A 19,170-nucleotide genomic window follows, 5' to 3' on the forward strand; every position below is an offset into this window, starting at 1 on the left:
TAATCCCGAATATATCCTGGTCCACTTTCACTGTAACTGCTTGATTGTCTATCGTGCCAGTTGGAGTTCTCACTCAGTTTTTTAACCTTTAACTGCCTGCCCGGTTTTGACTTTTTGCTTGATTTTTGGACTTCACCTCGGGCTTGCTGCATTTTGCTTTGTGTCCCCGCCTGCTGACTTCACTCTTTGCCCTTCACTGTACCTGCCCTTGCTTGCATTGCTGTCAAATAAAGGGGAAGCGTTTGAATTTGACTTATCAGTGTCTCATTGTTGTGCATGAGCTCAGTTCATATGGACATCAGACAATGTACTCCAGGGGTGGACATCATAAATCTGGCCTAAATATCCAGAGAAGGTCCTTTTTCATCATGACAATGAATTTGGATGAAAAAATGTAAACTATATATAACAAGAAATATATACGATGATATGAGGTAAAGAAATATATGAATGGATTTAACACATTAACAAAAGCTCCATGTGAGTTGGTCTAAACAGTGGGAATCCCTGAGCAACTGTGTGAGTGCTGTTGTACATGTTGCTGAATGTGACGCTTCCTGTTCCTTACAGTACGGTACAGTGAGGGATGCGCGTTGCATTGTGGGGATACAAACACAGCGCAGAGAGAACAGCGGGGAGCACAAAGGATTAAACCAGCACCTCGGAAACTTTCAACACCGGCGGGTTGTGATGTGAATTCACGTCGGCGTCATTCGGACCGTGAGGTTTGGCGGGTGGCAGGCTGACAGCTGCCCGAGAGGCAGTGCAGGGACTGAGGGTGAGCGGTGTGCAGCAGCAGCAGCGCGCACCGCGGGCTCCGACCGACCGACCGACCGCCGCTGCTTTTGTCAGCCGAGCCGTTTGCATCCCGAGGCCCAGCCGCTATCGCAGGCCGCCCCCCACCAGGTAAACTCTTTTCCCCCACCGTCGGCGGGATTACGATAACCCCGCAGTCCACGCGTGTGTCGGGCCGCGTCGTTGTCCAAGTGTCGACACAAGAAAACGGAACCATCAGATAGCTCCGCGGTGCGCTGGCTAGCGCTAGCCTGGTGGCTATCAGTAGCTAATGAGAGCAGGGTTATCCGCGGTCAAACCGGGGATGTGGCTAAACCGACTTCAAAATAAATGGGGTAAATTGAATTTCTTATTTTTGCCACTTGGTCATTTTGTGTTTGTGAACTGTTAGTGTTTTTAAATGCTGTATTTATGCACCAATTAACAAAGTGGAAAAATCTAGAACATAACATAGCACACGAATAGTTTTATTTGTAAGAAGAGGACAATGGGTCTACAAATAAGTGGTGAAAACATGATTATTATCGACTTTTGTATTACTACCACATGGTTGGTAACGATTACACCTTAATTTGTGGAGTCATAAAAATGTGTGTTATAGTGTAAATATATAATGTCTAAAATCATTGTTAAATTGTATACTAAGCTTAAAGGGTCGCAATAGGCGTGTTTTATTTTGACAGTGAAAAACGGATGTGCTTTTGTTTTGACCTACTAACTTGACTCTGTTAGCTGGTGTCTGCTAAGCTGTGATTGTTGCTGGAAACAGGAGTTTGATCGGGAGTTCGATCGCCTGACACTTTGTCCATGTGCCTGTGCACACACACACATAAACACAGGCTTTTCGTGTCTGTGAGCTCTTTGACTATCAGACCACCAACACATGTTTCTGTCAAACGCCTGTGGTCACTTGCTTGTCCGTGATGTAAACAGAGTGAAAGTCTCTGGAGTCTGGGGGCTTTATTGAGGGTTTCCGTTAGTTTTGTCGGAGTCTGTCCCCCCCCACCCCGAACTTGATCCCAGGTACCAGGAGGGAGGGGCTCACTTAGGTTGATCACCATGGTCACCTTAGCGGCTCGGCACGGGTTAGGCCAGGTTAACATAATAGGAAACTGTCAATAGCTGTGACTGCTGATCAATATGGTCACCGAAAAGATTGAGCTATCATTTTCTACAAAGGGTTTATTTTAAAGTGACCATTAATAATAGCAATTGCAGTTTTTACACATCAGTCCAGATGTTTTTTCTGTTCTCTGGCTTTTTAAAACAGAAATCCCATCAAAGTGTCAACATTCAGATTGTTGCTGCATTTTCATTGTGCGAAGAAGCATGAATTTGACTGAACGGCTTTTCTTTTCGTCTCTCTTTTGGCAGCATAAAGATAACCTGTAGCTTTTTTGTGCACATCATATTCATATTAGTTTGTTTCATCACCAGACAAAAAAATACTCACTATCCTGAAGTTATTTGAATCCCCTGGACTTTCAACAACCAATGTTGGGCTCTGTCAAGCCAGGTAACCCCAACATAAGCAGATGAAAGTGTCCTTTCTACAGGGTACAGATCCCAGCTATATGATACTGGTTATCCAGAATTGTCAATGATGGGCCAATTACACCCAGATAACCTTAAGAGCCAAACCAAATGATACAAGCTCCTGGGGAGGCATATTCTTCAAACTGAGCTGAGCAACCTACTGTGATGTGTAAATACTTTAGTCAATGAGGCACCTTTGCAAGTTGGCTATGTCTGGAAATTACAACTCTAGAGATCACATAGAGGGACAGAATAAAAAGACTCATTTATCTGAGCCCTCAGTTTGAATTTGGTGAAGAGATTTGTTAAGATAAGAAGCTGTAGCAGTCTGTCCCTACTTAGAAGCGAACACTAGCGAGCCAGCTGCCTGCAGATGTCTGGCTTATGTTCCTTCAATACAAACAGTGTAGTTTGTGCTCAACCCTAACCCAGTGGAGTTGTTGTACTCAGTTGAAACACCAGCTGGCATTTTTTTGTAAGTGGTGCAGATCTTAACTGGTTTGTTCACAGAGACCTGAAAGTGTAAAGTCTTATTCTTTTTGCATGTACCGAGTAAAATAAATCTGTATCCCTGCAGCATAAGTTACCACGGTGATCTACCTTAGTCAAAAGTGAGCCAGCTACATGATCCCACAAACCAGAGATAAGCCCAAAGATAGCTGATAGCTCACTTTTCTCACTTTGTGGTACAGGCTCCAGCTCCATCACCATCATCATATTTTTTTAGGATTTGAGTTTTTAGTGTTATTGTTGACTCTTAGTCACATATCCATTGATCAATCACTTGATCTGCGAGTGTATAAATTGGCCCAGTGATGTCTTCTAATACCTTGTTTTTTTTCTGACACCAAGAAGAAAGAAAAGTGCTTAGTGTTCAGTGAAGTGAAACAGAAACACTCTGCAAAGAAGTTGAGAAGCTGCCGCGGATTAATTTGTCACCACAATATTCATTGTGATGGTTTTGTGGTCATTAAATTGTAGCTTTATAGTGAAGCAAGTAGGGTACTAATGTAATCAGTCATGTATATTGGAGTCACTACATGGACTCTCAAGATGTAACATTGGCGTCAACCTTTGTATAAGTTAACCCTAACCCTAACCCTTTTTCACAGCAGAATTGAAGACTTCTTGCAGATGCAATTTTTAAGATAGTTTTACTTAAAATATACAACTTCTTTCTCAGGTTCATGTACTTGAAAGGACATCCAGTTCTGTCATGAATAACTTAATAGAGCTCATGTATATAAATAAATCTCCTTCAGGACACATTACAGCCATATGAAAACCGCACAGTGAAATCAAAGCTCTTTTCTATCACCCCAGTTTGCTGGTTCAGACTAGGCACTCTCTTGTTGCACCACCACGGCCCAGGTCTATAATTCACCTTGCTTTCACTGGGCCAGCGTAGCCCAAGAGTATTTTCTTTTGGTGTGTGTGTGTGTGTGTGTGTGTGTGTGTGTGTGTGAAGGGGAGTGCGCTCTCCCTGCGAGAGCCCCTTCACATGAGCTTTTGTTTGATGGAAAATCTCATGCCTCAAAGAATCCACATGTCTCTCAGACAGCTGCTGAGCATCCTGTAGTGCACTGGCCTCCACATGGGTCTGGCTCGCATCGCTGCGCATCTGCTTTGATTGTTGTTACATAACTTGGCATTTTGTCCTCCATGCCCCCCCTTTACCTTTCCTTCCCCTCAGAGAACACCATAGTATTTCTCTCTCTGTGTGCCCACTGCCTTCCACAGTGAATTTGACTGGTATCATCCTTACTTTACCATAGAGCTGGTGTTTTTTAGAGTGCTACTTGAAATCTTATTTTTCTCTTTGTGCTTTATTTCTAATGGAGTGGGTTATGAGAGTCCTTTGTGACTTCACACTTGTTTCTCTAATGCTAGGCCTGGACTGTGTTAAGTTAAGTAACCATTTGAAATATTGGCATGGCTATATACAGTGAAGTACGTGACAGGAAACATTAACAAAGCTTAACAAAAATATTTGTATTATATTCTTATATTTTCTTACTAGTTCATATGGTTTAAATTTTGCAAACTGAACAGAATTTTTGTTTTGCTTCTCATCTGCAGGACGCACTTCCTGTGCAGAGTCAGGAAGTGACTCCAACATGGGGGTCAAAACCTTCACTCACAGCTCGACCTCCCACAGCCAGGAGATGCTGGAGAAGCTGAACGCTTTACGCAACGAGGGTCACCTATGTGATGTCACCATCCGCGTCCAAGACAAGCTCTTCCTGGCCCACAAAGTGGTCCTCGCCTGCTGCAGCGAATTCTTCCGCTCCAAACTGGTGGGCCGACCAGAGGAGGAGGAAAAGTTTGTGTTGGACCTTCATCATGTGACTGTTAGTGGCTTCGCTCCTCTGTTGGAATATGCGTACACGTCGACACTCTCCATCAGCACCGAGAATATCATCGATGTCCTGGCGGCTGCAAGTTATATGCAGATGTTTGCTGTGGCGAGCACATGTTCAGAGTTCATGAAGTCAAGTATTCTGTGGAGCCCAGGTAACAACAACAACAACAACAACAACATGGCAGCAGAAAAACCACATGAATCAGCACAAGAGAGTGCCTCATCAAACTGTGCCCTGACGCCATTGGACGGCAGTGTTTCACCTGTGTCGTCGGACTGTAGCGTGATGGAGAGAAATGTGCCAATATGCCGCGAATCGCGACGGAAGCGCAAGAGCTTTGTAACAATGGCGTCACCTGAGAGTCCTCTTAAATGCACTACACAGATTGTCACCACCTCCCCTCAGATCCCCAACCCATCCCCCTCGTTCTCAGACAGCACAGCCCAGCCTGTGGAATCCTCCCTGGCCTTTCCATGGACTTTCCCATTCGGCATCGACCGAAGGTTCCACTCGGACAAATCAAAGCTCCCGGAAAGCCCTCGTTGTTTAGAGCAGGGCGCTCCAGGGACCTCAGAGGTCGTGGTTGGCCGGCGGCTCAGTGACTACCTGTCGTGTGAGAGCTCCAAGGCAGTGTCGTCGCCAGTGCCAGCAGAAGAGGAAGATGTGAGGGTGAAGGTGGAGCGTCTCAGCGATGAGGAGGTCCAAGAGGCGTCCTCTCAACCAGTCAGTGCCTCCCAGAGTTCGCTGAGTGACCAGCAGACGGTGCCAGGGAGTGAACAGGTCCAGGAGGAGCTCCTCATCAGTCCACAGTCTTCCTCTATAGGTGGGCTGTTCTCCCTAATTCACTCATCCACAGCATTTAGAATTATTTCTGCATGTTTAATGTTGCCTTTCTAGAGTAAATGCTTCACTATCAGTCGAGAGTTACATGGTTAAATATAGACAGAAAAACAACATATCCGTGTTGCTGTATCTATCACTATTACAATAGAATCTGTGTCCTGACCCAGTTACCACAGCGTCGCTTTGTAACCAAACCTTCCCCAGTGGGTTTTTGTGTTGGTGTTAGTGGAACATTTTTTAGTCCGGGGGCGCGAAAGCAGTTGGAAAATGGAAACAGTGATCACTCAACTGTTAAATAGAACAGATTTGTATCCAGCTGCATCAATGCTAAAATAAGGGATCAGCCTTAAAGGACCTACAGTAATAGACCAACCTCATACAAGATGACATGCTTTCCTTAGTCGGAAATTCAGTAAACAGCTACCATATGAATAATTTTGATTTGTCTCTTCAGGGTCGATGGATGAGGGAGTGTCTGAGGGATTGCCGTCAATGCAGAGCACGTCTAACGCTGGAGGACATGCGGAAGATGATGAAAGGTATCATGATTTGTTACAACTTGAAGTAAGACGCAAGTCACAGGCAGCAAAGAATATATAGACAAATGACTGGCTGTCTGAGCCACACCTGTGTAGGTAATAAATCTAAATGACAAAGACATGACACACGATAATATGAAGACTTTCAATGTGAAGGCCTCTAACTGGAAATGCATAAATGACTCATGTCACATCTCAGCATTGTCCAAAAACATCCCATTACTAGTTTCTTTAAATTACCAGTTCCTTGACATGGACTGTAGTGGGCCATTTGTATTTCTAAACTATCAAGATATTTTTTATGTGAAGAGACAAAGATAGTTCTTTTTGTTAACTTGTCAAAATGGATGTAATTTAAGTATTTGTATAGGAACAGGTTTTTTCACTATTGGAGCACTTACCAGGTTTATTATCATTTTGATGTTGACTGTGTTTCAGGTTGGATGGTATTCAGTATCCATACCACCTCTATATCAGCCCTTCAGCGCGACCAGGCACCAATGGCCCTGATCGGCCCTTTCAGTGTCCAACCTGCGGAGTCCGATTCACACGTATTCAAAATCTGAAGCAGCACATGCTCATACACTCCGGTAGGTGAAATGAGGAGATTAAGATTAACAGAGATCAAGAACAGGTAACAGAGACCTGATCAGCTCATTGCTGTGTACCTCCACAACCTCAGATATTTTTTTGCAGTCACATTATTTTGTCATCAATGAAGACAATGCATCAGATTTTGTGCAGCTCTCTTTGGAGCCACAACAAGATAACACACATGCAGCAGTGCTGCCCAACACCTGTAAACTAGGGCTGGGCTGAATATGACCAAAAATGTCGTCACAATAAAAAAGTTCAAATCAGTCGATAATCGATAGTGATATTTGTCATTATAAATTTTTGTACTTATTCAGACAAGTTTGTAAAGGTTTCATTTCGATGTTAATTGTTTTTTAGTTTTTCTCTAAAACAAAATCCAAATTACATCCATTGTGATTCAGTCGTCTAAAAATACCGTGTTCACCATATGCAGATTACAATGTTGGCACTATGTTGGCGCTAATATGACAGCACTGTTGGATTTATTCTCACATTACCAACATTTGATTTACATCAGACGTTAAGTAAGATTGTAAAAAGGTGCCATAAATAGCATATGCAGCCTGGGAGAGAGATCAAAACCTGCTCAGGTCAGAGTAGTTCCTTTTTAAAACATTTTTAGATTTGTACTTTTATACTATAGAGTTATACTTTCTTAACCTGTGGAAAGTGCAGTAACAATTGAGTTTGGTTTTAGAGATAACCAAACTTTATTATCAAAAGCCAAAGGCATCATATTCTCAGCCTTCAGTCATCACCCTGCAATGGCAGCGATTTCAAATTGATATGGTGAAGGTCCAGTGTGATTTACATTGTAGATAATTCATAAGCAGCATTTCATTTGGAATCAGTTGGAGTTATACCTATATATGAAATGTATGAAATGAACAATTTGATGACTCAGTAAAAGAATGACAGAGCAGGTAAATTCTATATGATAGGAAACTTAATTTCCTTTTATCATGTTTGAGACGTCTACTAACTTAGAACATAGTTTAATAAGACTTCTGAAGTGCAAACATGTCCATAAAGGGACAGACAGTTTTAAGGGCACATCACAGTGACACATTAGCCATGAAATATGTAGAACTCTCCGCAAACATTTAAAGATGATGAAGATGTGTGAGTTTCATCACTGTGGTATGTAGAGGCAAATAGGCATTTATCATAGAGTTGAGTGTTTACTCCTTAACACTTAATAATATTTAGGAGCTGAAGTATTAATTGACATTCAAATAACTAAAACTACATTACGTTATCATGATTAAGTATATTACCACCTACTTGTTTTGTTCCTTGTCTGTGCAAGTTGAAAATTAAAGGTTAGGTTAAATATGAAAAACATGCATATTTTCATTATTTACACATTAACTGGTTTTAACCAAAACTTGACATTTAACTGATGTTCTCAGTATCAGTGGTATATTTGCTAATGGAGATCACAATAAATGGTTCAATGATTTTGGCTTACTATACTTTCCAACATATTGTGTAGAGCTTAGTAATGCATGCATGAGGCTTTTTTGTTCTGGGAAACACTGATTTGGAAAACGGTTGAGGCTGAAACACACACACACACACAGAGAGACACAGACACACACACGCACGCACACACTTGGATACAAACACTTGTTTGATGCTACAGTACAGATCCGCTAAGCCTTGCGTTTCTCACCCTCCCTCAGGCATTAAGCCTTTCCAGTGTGACCGCTGTGGGAAAAAGTTCACACGGGCCTACTCCCTAAAGATGCATCGGCTGAAGCACGAAGGTAAACGCTGTTTCCGGTGCCAGATATGTAGCGCCACATTCACGTCCTTCGGTGAATATAAGCACCACATGAGGGTCTCCCGACACATAATCCGCAAGCCGCGGATTTACGAGTGCAAAACGTGCGGCGCCATGTTCACCAACTCTGGCAATTTAATTGTACACCTGAGGAGTCTGAACCATGAGGCATCCGAGCTAGCAAACTACTTCCAGAGCAGGTGAGGAGTGCGGGGGCGCTGACCCCCATTATTTACTCAGATCTCACCTACTCAGATGGATTAGAAAATAACTACATTTAGGTTCTAATACCTGAGGTTCATTTGACTTTGGTTGTGTAGAATTGTTTTTGAGATGATTGCAGTTGGTTTGAATGTTCAGATCAAGTGTACCTGAAGTTTTGGGCTTTTGTTTATTGGAGAGTTTTTATTTTACTTACTTACTTAAGGAATATTTTGACATTTTGGGAAATGTACTTAATATATTTATTCCCAAAAGTCAGATGAGGAGGTTGACAGCACTCTCATATCTTTAAGGTAAATAGGTAGCTGGGGCCAACAGCAGCATTATGACGGAAACAGCAGGCCTGACGCGATCTGCCATCAGCTTCTTTAAAGTTCACTAATTAACACATATCTCATTTATTTAATCAACAAAAGCTGAAGTGAAAAATTGCCAAGGGTTATGTTTCTTGGCTGGGTGAATTGAGGTCTTACAGTTCAGTCAAGATATAATGTGTTAACTTGTGAACTTCAGAGAAGACTGTCAGTGGATTTGGTGCCTTTTTAAATAGAGGCTGTCGAGCTGTTTCCTTTGTTTCTGACTGTAGCTTTGATATTTAATCAATAAATAATTCAATATGAGAGCGGTGTCAGTCTTCTCTAACTCTTAGCAAGAAGTTGAATGAGCGCATTCACCAAAACCCTGAACTATTCCTGTAACATTCATCATTGAGAGGAGATGGCAAATACCTCAAGCACGATTTGATGTGACAATGAAGTCGGTAATTTGATTTAAAATGAAGTGAGTGAAGTAACCCAGTGTTCTGAAACACCTTTGATATTTCAGCGTTATTTAGACTCACACTTTTTATAGTCCTGCACTTTGTTCACGAGAGTTGCACCATGAAAACTTGAGTACGGTCATTCAATCCCCACAAAACACAACTTTGATTCTGTTTGTCGATTTGTTTCTATTTGAAATAATTTTCCTCAACCCAAATAGACTGAGTTGCTTGTTTCTTTTTATTTACTAAACCTTTCCACTTTTTGACTTAACTTAACTTTGGTTCTCACAGGTCAGAAGGACTTTTAACAGGCTATTGACTCCTCAAAGGTTTTTTAGTAAAAGGCCTGAGCCTGAGATCGTAATATGGAAACTGACTATCCAGTCGCTCTGTTGACTCCCATTCCCAGTCTTCATATAAAAAGATTAGTTAACTTCACTCTATTTGTCCCCAAGTTGCTGATTGCTGGTGCAGTTTGTCAGGTTCAGCTGTTGTCTGTGCCACAGACGACAGTAACACAGGCCCTCAACTAATAACTCTGAATAATGAGTGACTTTAGTTTGGAACCATGGTCACTCAAATTTTAGAGCCTCTGTCATTGGAATTCAAGTGTACTTAATGAAAACCAATCCATGTTCCGATTATTTTGATGCATAGATCAAATGATGCAGCATTTTAAAAGAGTGAGGCAGAACAAGCACAGATTTTTCTATATTTAGTTTTTAATTAGACATTATCCAAAGCATTTATCGTCATCATCAATCACTTCATCGTCATCATCTCCTCTTCTAGTTTACTTGTGTTAAACTTGTTTGCAAACAAATGATTGCCAAAATAATTTGAGTTAAATCAGCTGAATCAAATAAAAAAATGTAATCACTACTAAGTTTGCACGGAAACATTTGACCTTGAAAACTATCTTTTGAATTTATGTGGCATGAATTTTTACTTTGTGAAATTCTCAACAGTCAGTCTCCAGTTGTATATTTATTAAAATAGAATTAAAATTGGTGTATTTAAGTTGCCCTTGGTCAGTACACTTGGTCTAAATCAGATGCTAAATTTGAAGACAGAAAACTCAGATCTGAGCATTTGGGACACTGAGTAAAAGGAACTAGTCCAAGATGAAGAGATCTCACTCACTAAAGAGGCCATTTGGGTGATATTTGTTATGTTGTTGTTTCATCTCAGGCCTGAGAGAAAAAATGTCAATTTCCTACAGTATTTTCAATATCTTGTGCCATATCAGTAATCCTTTGATTACTACAATGGAATTTCTAAATGTTGTATTTGGTTGCTGATATAATTCAACCTATTATGGCAATGATAACAAGAAAATATCCACTCCAACACACATATTACCAAACATTGTGTATATCTTTGAATTGATTTAGTTTTTCTACTGATTAAGCTTTACAGGACTGTGTCAGATGTGAGACATTATAATAAACTGTTTTTGTAATGAAAAATCAAGCTAATTATGTCAAGATTACAAAATAAATCTTGAAATCATAGTTAAACAACATCATAAATTGTCTTTATCATGTCCTCTGTGCCCTCCTGTAGATATTTCGATATTTGCACTGCATTTACAATGGAGTTGTGTTGCAGAAACCAAATCATGCACAGTGAACTCAACAAATTCTCTCGATTCTTGCAGTGATTTCCTCGTGCCCGACTACCTGAGCCAAGTACAGGAGGAGGAGGAGGTGCTGGGAGTCCAGTATGAGCTGGAGGAGTCCCAGCATCACCCAGTCTACCCAGGCAGCACTTCCACCACCACTGCCACCTCATCCTCCTCCTCAGTCCAGATGCCCGTCATCTCCCAGGTCTCCTCCTCTACCCAGAATTGTGAGAGTTCCTCCGGCTTCCTTTCACCCGAGCCACTGGATCCCATGGAAGCCCAAGCCTCCCTCAAGATGGACGCTGACGAGACGGCAGCCATGACAGAGGAGACCAAGATGGACAACAGTCTAGGTGGCAGTTCCCCAGAGGTGTTTGAAGAAGTGCAGCAGCAGCACGCCCAGGCCAAGGAGATGGTTTCTATTACCATAGAATGATTCAAGTCTTGTACTTGCTCATCATGTCTTATTTTGCAGCCATGTCATATGGGAATATCTGCCGGAGCGCCATGATGGCTGACAGGGACGACTGGACATGTGTACATGTTGAAACGTCATCATGTGAAGCCATCATGACCCCATGATAAAAGTTACCTGAAGACTTCAGTTGCCTTAGTTTTGCTTTCCACATGCAAGTCAGATGCACTTATTTGAGTTAATGTTTTACACCAAACCAATTCCAGCAAAGTAAATGATCATTTTCTTTGTCTTCTTTGCAATTATGATATCATTCGGTGATATGAGATTTCAGTAGATCAAACTCTGGGTTCAGTTTGTCCCCAAACCCCAATTATCTCCTGAATAAGCAAGTCAGCAGTATTTCTGAAGTCATTTTTCAGGTGGCTGTTTTTCCCATATGACATGAATGCAGCACTAGGTAAAATTATTTCTGTCTTAGCCAATTTGAGGTCTGTTATAAATCCAAGCCTTGCCCTATTTTTGGAAAGTGCCTGAGTTCCCATTTTAACAAAGTAACATATAGAGGAGGAAGAGGTCTTGACTTTGCCAACAGTGACGAATCAAGTCTGCTAACTGAGCTAAAGAAAAAAACATACTTGTATTTCATTTGTTGTGATAATGCTAGTTTGTAAGGGCAGAAACTCTGTTATTCCTTCAGTGCCGTCGCTATAGGCAAACTGTTAAATGTCAATATTATCTATATTGCAATAGCTTGTTCTGTAGTTTTACTATTTGAATGCTGTGTATGTTGGGTGTTGTGACATATGTCAGGTGTGTGTATGTGCATTTTTCAAAATCAATATCAAGACAGAACATTTCAATTTTAAATGTTTAAATCTTGAAATGATACTGACAGAGTATTCCCTTTTAGATGTTTGTGTAGTATATGATTTTTCTGACATATTACAAGTATTTTTTTAATCTCTAATGAACACTGTTGTTAAATCAAACCTAAACTCACAGAGTTTAGAAAAAGAGAAACTCAGATAAGCACTGATGCATTTTTTTGTTTTGAAACAAAATATGACCAAATTTTATGTCAGAAGAATTTTAAATTTGGAGTTTGAAAGTGCGGTCCCAAATGGGTTCTAAGATGTGGTAATGTAGCATTTCATCCTAGTTGAAGTTGGGTCTGCTTTTCATTTTGAACACACTTTGTAACAGATATTGATTCATATTGATATCTGATTCAGATTATGGTTATCCTGATTAACCGAGGTACACTGCTGATGTTCTAAGACGTTGCATGACTGTTGAAGTGATGTTTAAATAAGGTACAACGTGATTGTCTTCTCTTTTTTTTTTTTCAAACCTCTTATCCTTGAGTGAATGTTTTTTCTGGATGATAACCCAAGAATATTACGTTTCCCCAAAAGTGGGATGACCCACCAGCAGTCTTTTAAACAGAAAAGTTACTCTGTGAAAAATATTCCTGACTAAAATGTAGCTTAAACCTGCAGCAAGTGGTGCAGGCAGATTGTGAAGGCTGTCTGTGACGGCCAGTTTTCATTCAGAAATTCAGAGTACAAGGATGTTTGGTCACGTTGTGTTAAGATATAGCTTTGGAAGCAGCAGGAGCGTGCTGTCGTGTGAATGCAAATACTGTGAGTTGAATCATTCTAAATGATACGTTGCTGTGTTAGGTAAGAGCTTAACCTTCACCTCCAACTGTTTGGCAGTTGATGTTTCTGATTTCATTTTATGTTTTTATGCTGATTTTAGGTCAAACCTCCAACTCCTGTTACCTGTGTTCCTGTGGTGTGCCTGTATTTGGAGAAGATAATGATGCTCATGATCCATGAGTTGAATGCTACTGACTGTGAATGGGTTTCTTGTTGAGTGAAAGCTTTTATTTTCTGTTGCCCCCTGAAAGTAGTGCTAATGGCCCACATGTAGGATTCTCACAGCGGGATGTAAGCCCTCTCACGAAGGGTTGATTGTAAATGTAAAGATGACTATTGCTGTGAGAAGGGCAGGAATATCAATGACCGTGTCCCATTCATTGCAATCCATTGAGACCTATCTTAATAAGAGCTTGTGCTACCCCGCCCCAGCCTGTCCGTCACTTTTTCAAAGTTGTGCCATTTGCCCTTTTTATCTGGGTACATATCAAGCTTTTCCTACAGGACCAAATGTCCTCTGTCTCATTGGGGATTTGCCATGGCAATCAGTATCTGCACATATTAAAAGAAAGAGATAATCATTTCAAGTGGTCCATGCTATTTAGCAAAGGGTTCCTGCTGTTTCGGCCCTGAAAACACTGTATGATGTTGTGCTTTTAAGAGGCTAGCCTTAGTAAATGGACCTATTAACTCAAGTTGCACAATATCGAAATTTTAAAAATGTTTTCTATTCTCCATTTGTACGTCATGCTTTTCATCTGTTGTGTTCGGTGTCTGTATAAAAAAGTTTTTATAATGAAATGCTGCTGTTTGTTGAAACGCAAAGTGCCCAAAATATTTTTGTGAACCAATGGTGTGCAATAAATGGACAGGTGGTGTTTTCAAAGTTTTGATTTTGTCTTTGGAATGATGAATTATATTATATATATATATATATATAGAAAAAAAAAAGAATGTATCATTTTGTTTCATTCAAATGTGACTGAAGGTGAATCAAATAGGCGAGGACCCCATTTGACCTGTGAAACAAGGAACGAGGCTTTGATATTTAAAGACTGGTTCTGTTCAGCTCCTTTCTTTTTGTTTCTAAAGTTGCATGTTCATATTGTTCTGTGAAGTGGAGAGCATGTCTTCAGTTAGTGATCCGTTCCGTCAAGGCCTTATTTGTCGATGACTCCTCATCCAGCAGAGCTTTGATCAGTTGTTCAGCATGCCCTCTTATTTTCTGTACGTTATCCCTTTATGTGCAATGTTTGAAAATATCTTGATTATATACAAGACATGCCTTTTCAATATACACTCAATGTTGTATATGTTTTCTAGTCCTTAAGGTTTATTTAAAAGGTGGAAAATATAAGAAAAAAAACTGGTAGCTCTTCATAACAGCATATATATTTTTGGTGACTTTTGTATGGGTGCTGTTTCATGGCACCTTTGGATAATCTTGTTAAATGTGAATAGAACACCTTAGTCTGGGAGTATGGGGGGCATTGGTAGTCTTCACTTTGTGACTGTCTGCAATGTGTGTATATGTTTATATATATATACATATATATATATAAATTTGCAGTATATACACTCATACTATGTTGCATATTCTTTATACTGTAGGCTACTTGATTACAACCTGCTTTGAGACAGATGTTGTATTTTGTGTCTTTGATACTGTATTTCAACTGTAGTTTGGAGAAACTGTACAAAAACATCCCAGATAGCAATGCAACCTGCACATTGAATTGGGAGAACTGATGTTTGTGCTGTTGAGTGTTTAAACTGGATCATATTCCACAGCTGGCTTTTAAAAACTGACAAGACCACTCTGTATTTTTCGGGTTTATGGTTGTTCTGAATCTTTACTAGTGTTCTGGCTTTGCAGTCCTGTTGTTATTAAAAAAGAGTCACTTTTGTAAAAGTATAAAATATAAATAAAAAAAACCAAAAGTCAGAATAAGTCTAAAACTTGTCTGAAGTTATTTGTTGCTGTAATATATTTCAGAATATTTTCTGCATCATCACAAATCCAACATCGTTTTATTTAGAGCACAATTCAAAAGACTAGATGAGCAAACTTCAGTTGATGTTTTTTCTTATGAGTTTGTTTCAGGAACCAAACCCCAGCAGTCAAACTACATGTGACTACCAAACCCCCAAAGGCCATCTGAACCAATGAGCCCACCCCTGAAGACTCTTGGTAGCTTTGGCTGAACACAGAATTAAGACTGAGGAGTTTGTCCCCCATCTGTCGCAGTGTAGTCGACTATGAAGCAATTGCTTCGCAGCTAGCAAGCAGGGGGAAAATAATGATGCCATCAATAACCATCCAAATTTATCAAGACAGACTTTTTTGACAAAGGCTTTAAAGGCCATTCCTGGAGTATTATTTTCTTCTTTGGCAGTTCTTACCTTCATTAGACAGTAGACAGTGAGGCGAGGGAGGAAGAGATGATGCTTTGCAGCAAAGGTCCCCAGCCAGATTTAAAGTAGGAACATTTGTGGTTACATGGTCAGTGTCTTACAGCCCGAAGCCACCAGGACAGTCCAGAATCCTTCAAAATAACCATTCTCTGCAGGAGTCTGGATCAAGCAACAGCCCCACACAGGTTCTGAGGCTCCTGTAAGGATTTAAAGTGGTCAAACATCATTATTATGCTCGTGAACATTCATTTCTTTAACGTCACACACTCCATGCAGGCAACGTGCCAAGAGTAATAAAGTCCCTCAAAGTAGACAGTGAAGAAATGGGTCTCATCTGTACTGTTCCCCATCATTATTTCTCAACTTGTAGTTTTTGTCCTCTCAGAGGGCCGATACTGATGTTCAGTGTTGGCTCACAGATGGCTGTAATCCAATCAGACGTTGCCGCAATCTTAATCAGCCAATCATTTTGCTGTCAAACCTGGCCCCCCTCCTCCCCAATCCTCCCCAATCATCCCCAGTCTCCATACACAGCGCCATCCTCAACTTCTCTACCTCCCATCAACCACCACCAGTGTCTTGACCTTGGGGAGGGGGGTTCCTATACAACACACAGCCTTACCCCCTCTGAATCATGATGACATCATGAAGGGACAAAGCACCATCAAGCACCATCAAGACGACGCATAATAATAAAGCTCAGCGTAAGTTCAGTCAGGAAAACTTTACCCCCACTCAATCAATGTCATTCTCTCACTCTCTCTACGCTTATTGATCAGCTGATGGTGGGCGTTTCTAAATGGCCAATCAGATTCTGCCACAGTCTCTTCCAGCCAATCATGCGGCTCCTGTCAAACTTTGAATCCCCCCTCCTCTCTTCCTCAGTCAGCCGTCATTCAGTGACGCGCATGACCCACCTCCACCCCAATCTCCTTCGGTCTTCAGCAGAATCATCATCACCTCATCTGGATCCTCAACCACCACCAGTGTCTCGACCCCGGGGGGAACTCCTCTACTGCGTTATGCTTCACCTCCATCTAATCCCGATGACATCACATAGGTGTCTAACACGCCAAAAGACTATAACATTCACATCACTGTCAATAAATGTTGTTAAAACGTTGAATCAAAGTCTCTCCCGATTGAAATGATATTTGCTCCTTCACAGACTCGTATTTTACCAAATTCCAAATAAAATCACAAACCTCATAAAAGTTAATACAACACACACACAGCCACACAAAGCAATTGTTAGTTCTCAGAACAGAAATGTTTTGACTGCGTCGGCATTTTGTTGCATCTGACTTTTATTTAGAGCATTTTTTATATTAGAGAAAATCTATTGACAGTATTGGAATGAAAAGTGTAAAGTGCACACTTTTGGATGGTGCAGTTACGCTTCCTCCACGAGGCCGTTTGTCTGAGGACAGTAAACCGAGCAGAGGCTTTGTTTTATCCCCAGATGTTCCTATAATCCAAACTCGATCTGTGATGCAGATTAAACCCACACACTGTGGTTCAAGACATACTGTTCCTATTAATGTGTTACACTTAATAGGCCGAGACTAATGTTGTACAAACCTTATTTACTCCTTTCTGAGTTCTCTGAGGGCATCACACTTGTGGAAAAAGTCCAGAACAACATCAAGTCACTTCTTGTGCGCTTTCTTCAGTGTCCACCACGCAGCAAATATATTGACATGCACCATCAGCGGGTTCCAGCTTACCAAATAGTTCAATGCCAAACCGCTCTAGAGGCCTGATCTGCTGTGATCGAGACATCTCACACAGGCGCAGTAGTGGAAAACATGAATGCAAAAACCAAAACACCACACAACCACAAAGGCCAGAACACAACCACTACAAAAATACAATCACAACTGAAGTGAGAGACAACAGATGCAGACAATGAAACGTGTATTTATATATATATAATTTCATATTTATGTATTTTACCATCCAACATTAGGATATTATGAAGCCAAACCTGATACATTTGCTTGATTCATATTGTAAAAGTTATAGATATGGTATTGTAGGCCTTTCTTTCTCTCTTTTGGTGTAGCCCTCTTCGCCTAATGAGGAAGACCTTGATGATTAAGAAAGAAAAAAAACATACTCAAAAACACATGAACCCAATCACAAATTTGCTGTGTGGCCTGATTAAAAAAAATCTGATGGAATAAAAACTTCACAAACAGAGAGATTGTCTTCCAGTACAGACGATGGTGTTACCGATGAAGCAACAACCTACCTACCTTGCGATGTCTTGTTCTATGCCAGGCCAGTAAAAACAGCTAATAATGGCCTTGTGAGTGTTTTCCACTCCACAGATCCCACCAGGAGAGTTAGTGTGGGACTTCACACGTATGTCATGAGCCTCTTGTGGAGACGCGAGCACTGTGGTCAGGATCTGTCTGCCATCGATTTTCCTCTGGCAGATATAGTGACGTTCATTACCTGGGGAGAATTGAACTTTGAGCCAAAGGGAATTCTTCAGCAAGCAAACCACAAGTCCCAGGTATTAAATGAGTTACTTACCCTTCATGATGAAGTATTCACCTCTTCTTTTTATATAATACTGGGTATCAGGTGGAAGCTGGCCATATACTAGTAATTCCAGAGCTTTCTCCTGGGCCATTTAACACGCTTTCAACTGTTTTATAAGTATGTGGTATCTGGTATCTTTACTTTATAGGCAGCTCAATTATGGGTTTAATGAGAAGCAGGATTGGAAAGCATGCTGGAAAGACATTTTACTCAAGTAGAAGTAAAATTACCTGTTCTCAGATAAAAGTACAAAGACAGTAAAAACTACTCTGAGTTAATGTTACTGTGGTGCATTTAGTAGAATGATTAAATGATTTAGGCTACCAGGCCAATACACATTGATATTCAAATATATACACTGTTCCCTGGTAAAACTGCACCGAAAGAAACCAATACATTCCAATCAGGCGCTTTGCAGCCTGTACCTACAGCTGATCGCTGATAAACCATTAGACTTTATTCAGTATCATGCAGTATGGCTGCAGAACAAGTCTCTGACTGTCCTCGGGTGGCCCAGCCAAAGCCCAGATTTAAACCCTGCAGAACATCTGTGCAGAGAGCTGAAGATGGCAGCTCACACACGTTTCCAATCTGATCTGAGAGAACTGGAGTGGAGCTGCCAGGAATAACGAGATAAGCTGCCCAACTCCAGGTGTACAAAGTTTGTAGAGACTCACCCAGGAAGACTCAAACTGTGACTGCTGCCAATGGAGCTGCTGCACAGGACTGAATTAAAGATCTGAATACTTTTCTAAATAATAGATACTGATATTTAATACATTTACAAAAAAATTAAAAACATGTTTTCCTTTTGTCATAATGTGAAAAAATGTGAAAGCCTTAATACTTTTTGAAGTGACGCTATTACTGCTGCAGCAGCTCACAGCAGCTTTTCAGTTTTATTTACATACGATTTCAAATACAGCTCCTGTAAACAGCCATAGGTTTCTGCTGGTGGTGGCTGTAACTTTCACTTTATCTATAAAGGAAGGACCAGTAATATTTCCCTGTACTCCATTATCAGCTGTTCAGTTCAAAATGCACTGCTGTGTTTGTTC

At 40.7% G+C, this 19,170-nt stretch overlaps 1 protein-coding gene across 3 annotated transcripts; it reads left to right on the forward strand.

Moving 5' to 3' along the window:
- Nucleotides 1-520: 520 nt before the first annotated feature.
- Nucleotides 521-15,095, forward strand: zbtb44 (zinc finger and BTB domain containing 44). Of its 3 annotated transcripts, none has more exons than XM_035155284.2 (6): nucleotides 521-906; nucleotides 4,411-5,517; nucleotides 5,992-6,076; nucleotides 6,515-6,666; nucleotides 8,359-8,659; nucleotides 11,105-15,095. In XM_035155284.2, the coding sequence occupies exons 2-6, from the start codon at nucleotides 4,449-4,451 to the stop codon at nucleotides 11,502-11,504; spliced, it is 2,007 nt and encodes a 668-aa protein (XP_035011175.1). In that variant the 5' UTR covers nucleotides 521-906; nucleotides 4,411-4,448; the 3' UTR covers nucleotides 11,505-15,095. The 3 variants fall into 3 exon arrangements, with proteins under 3 accessions (XP_035011175.1, XP_035011176.1, XP_035011174.1); XM_035155285.2 differs by having other exon boundaries at nucleotides 521-1,130; nucleotides 8,359-8,442; nucleotides 11,105-11,275; XM_035155283.2 differs by having other exon boundaries at nucleotides 522-1,130.
- Nucleotides 15,096-19,170: the final 4,075 nt, after the last annotated feature.

The sequence above is a fragment of the Hippoglossus stenolepis genome, chromosome 4, assembly GCF_022539355.2.
Source record: "Hippoglossus stenolepis isolate QCI-W04-F060 chromosome 4, HSTE1.2, whole genome shotgun sequence".
NCBI classification, from domain to species: domain Eukaryota; kingdom Metazoa; phylum Chordata; class Actinopteri; order Pleuronectiformes; family Pleuronectidae; genus Hippoglossus; species Hippoglossus stenolepis.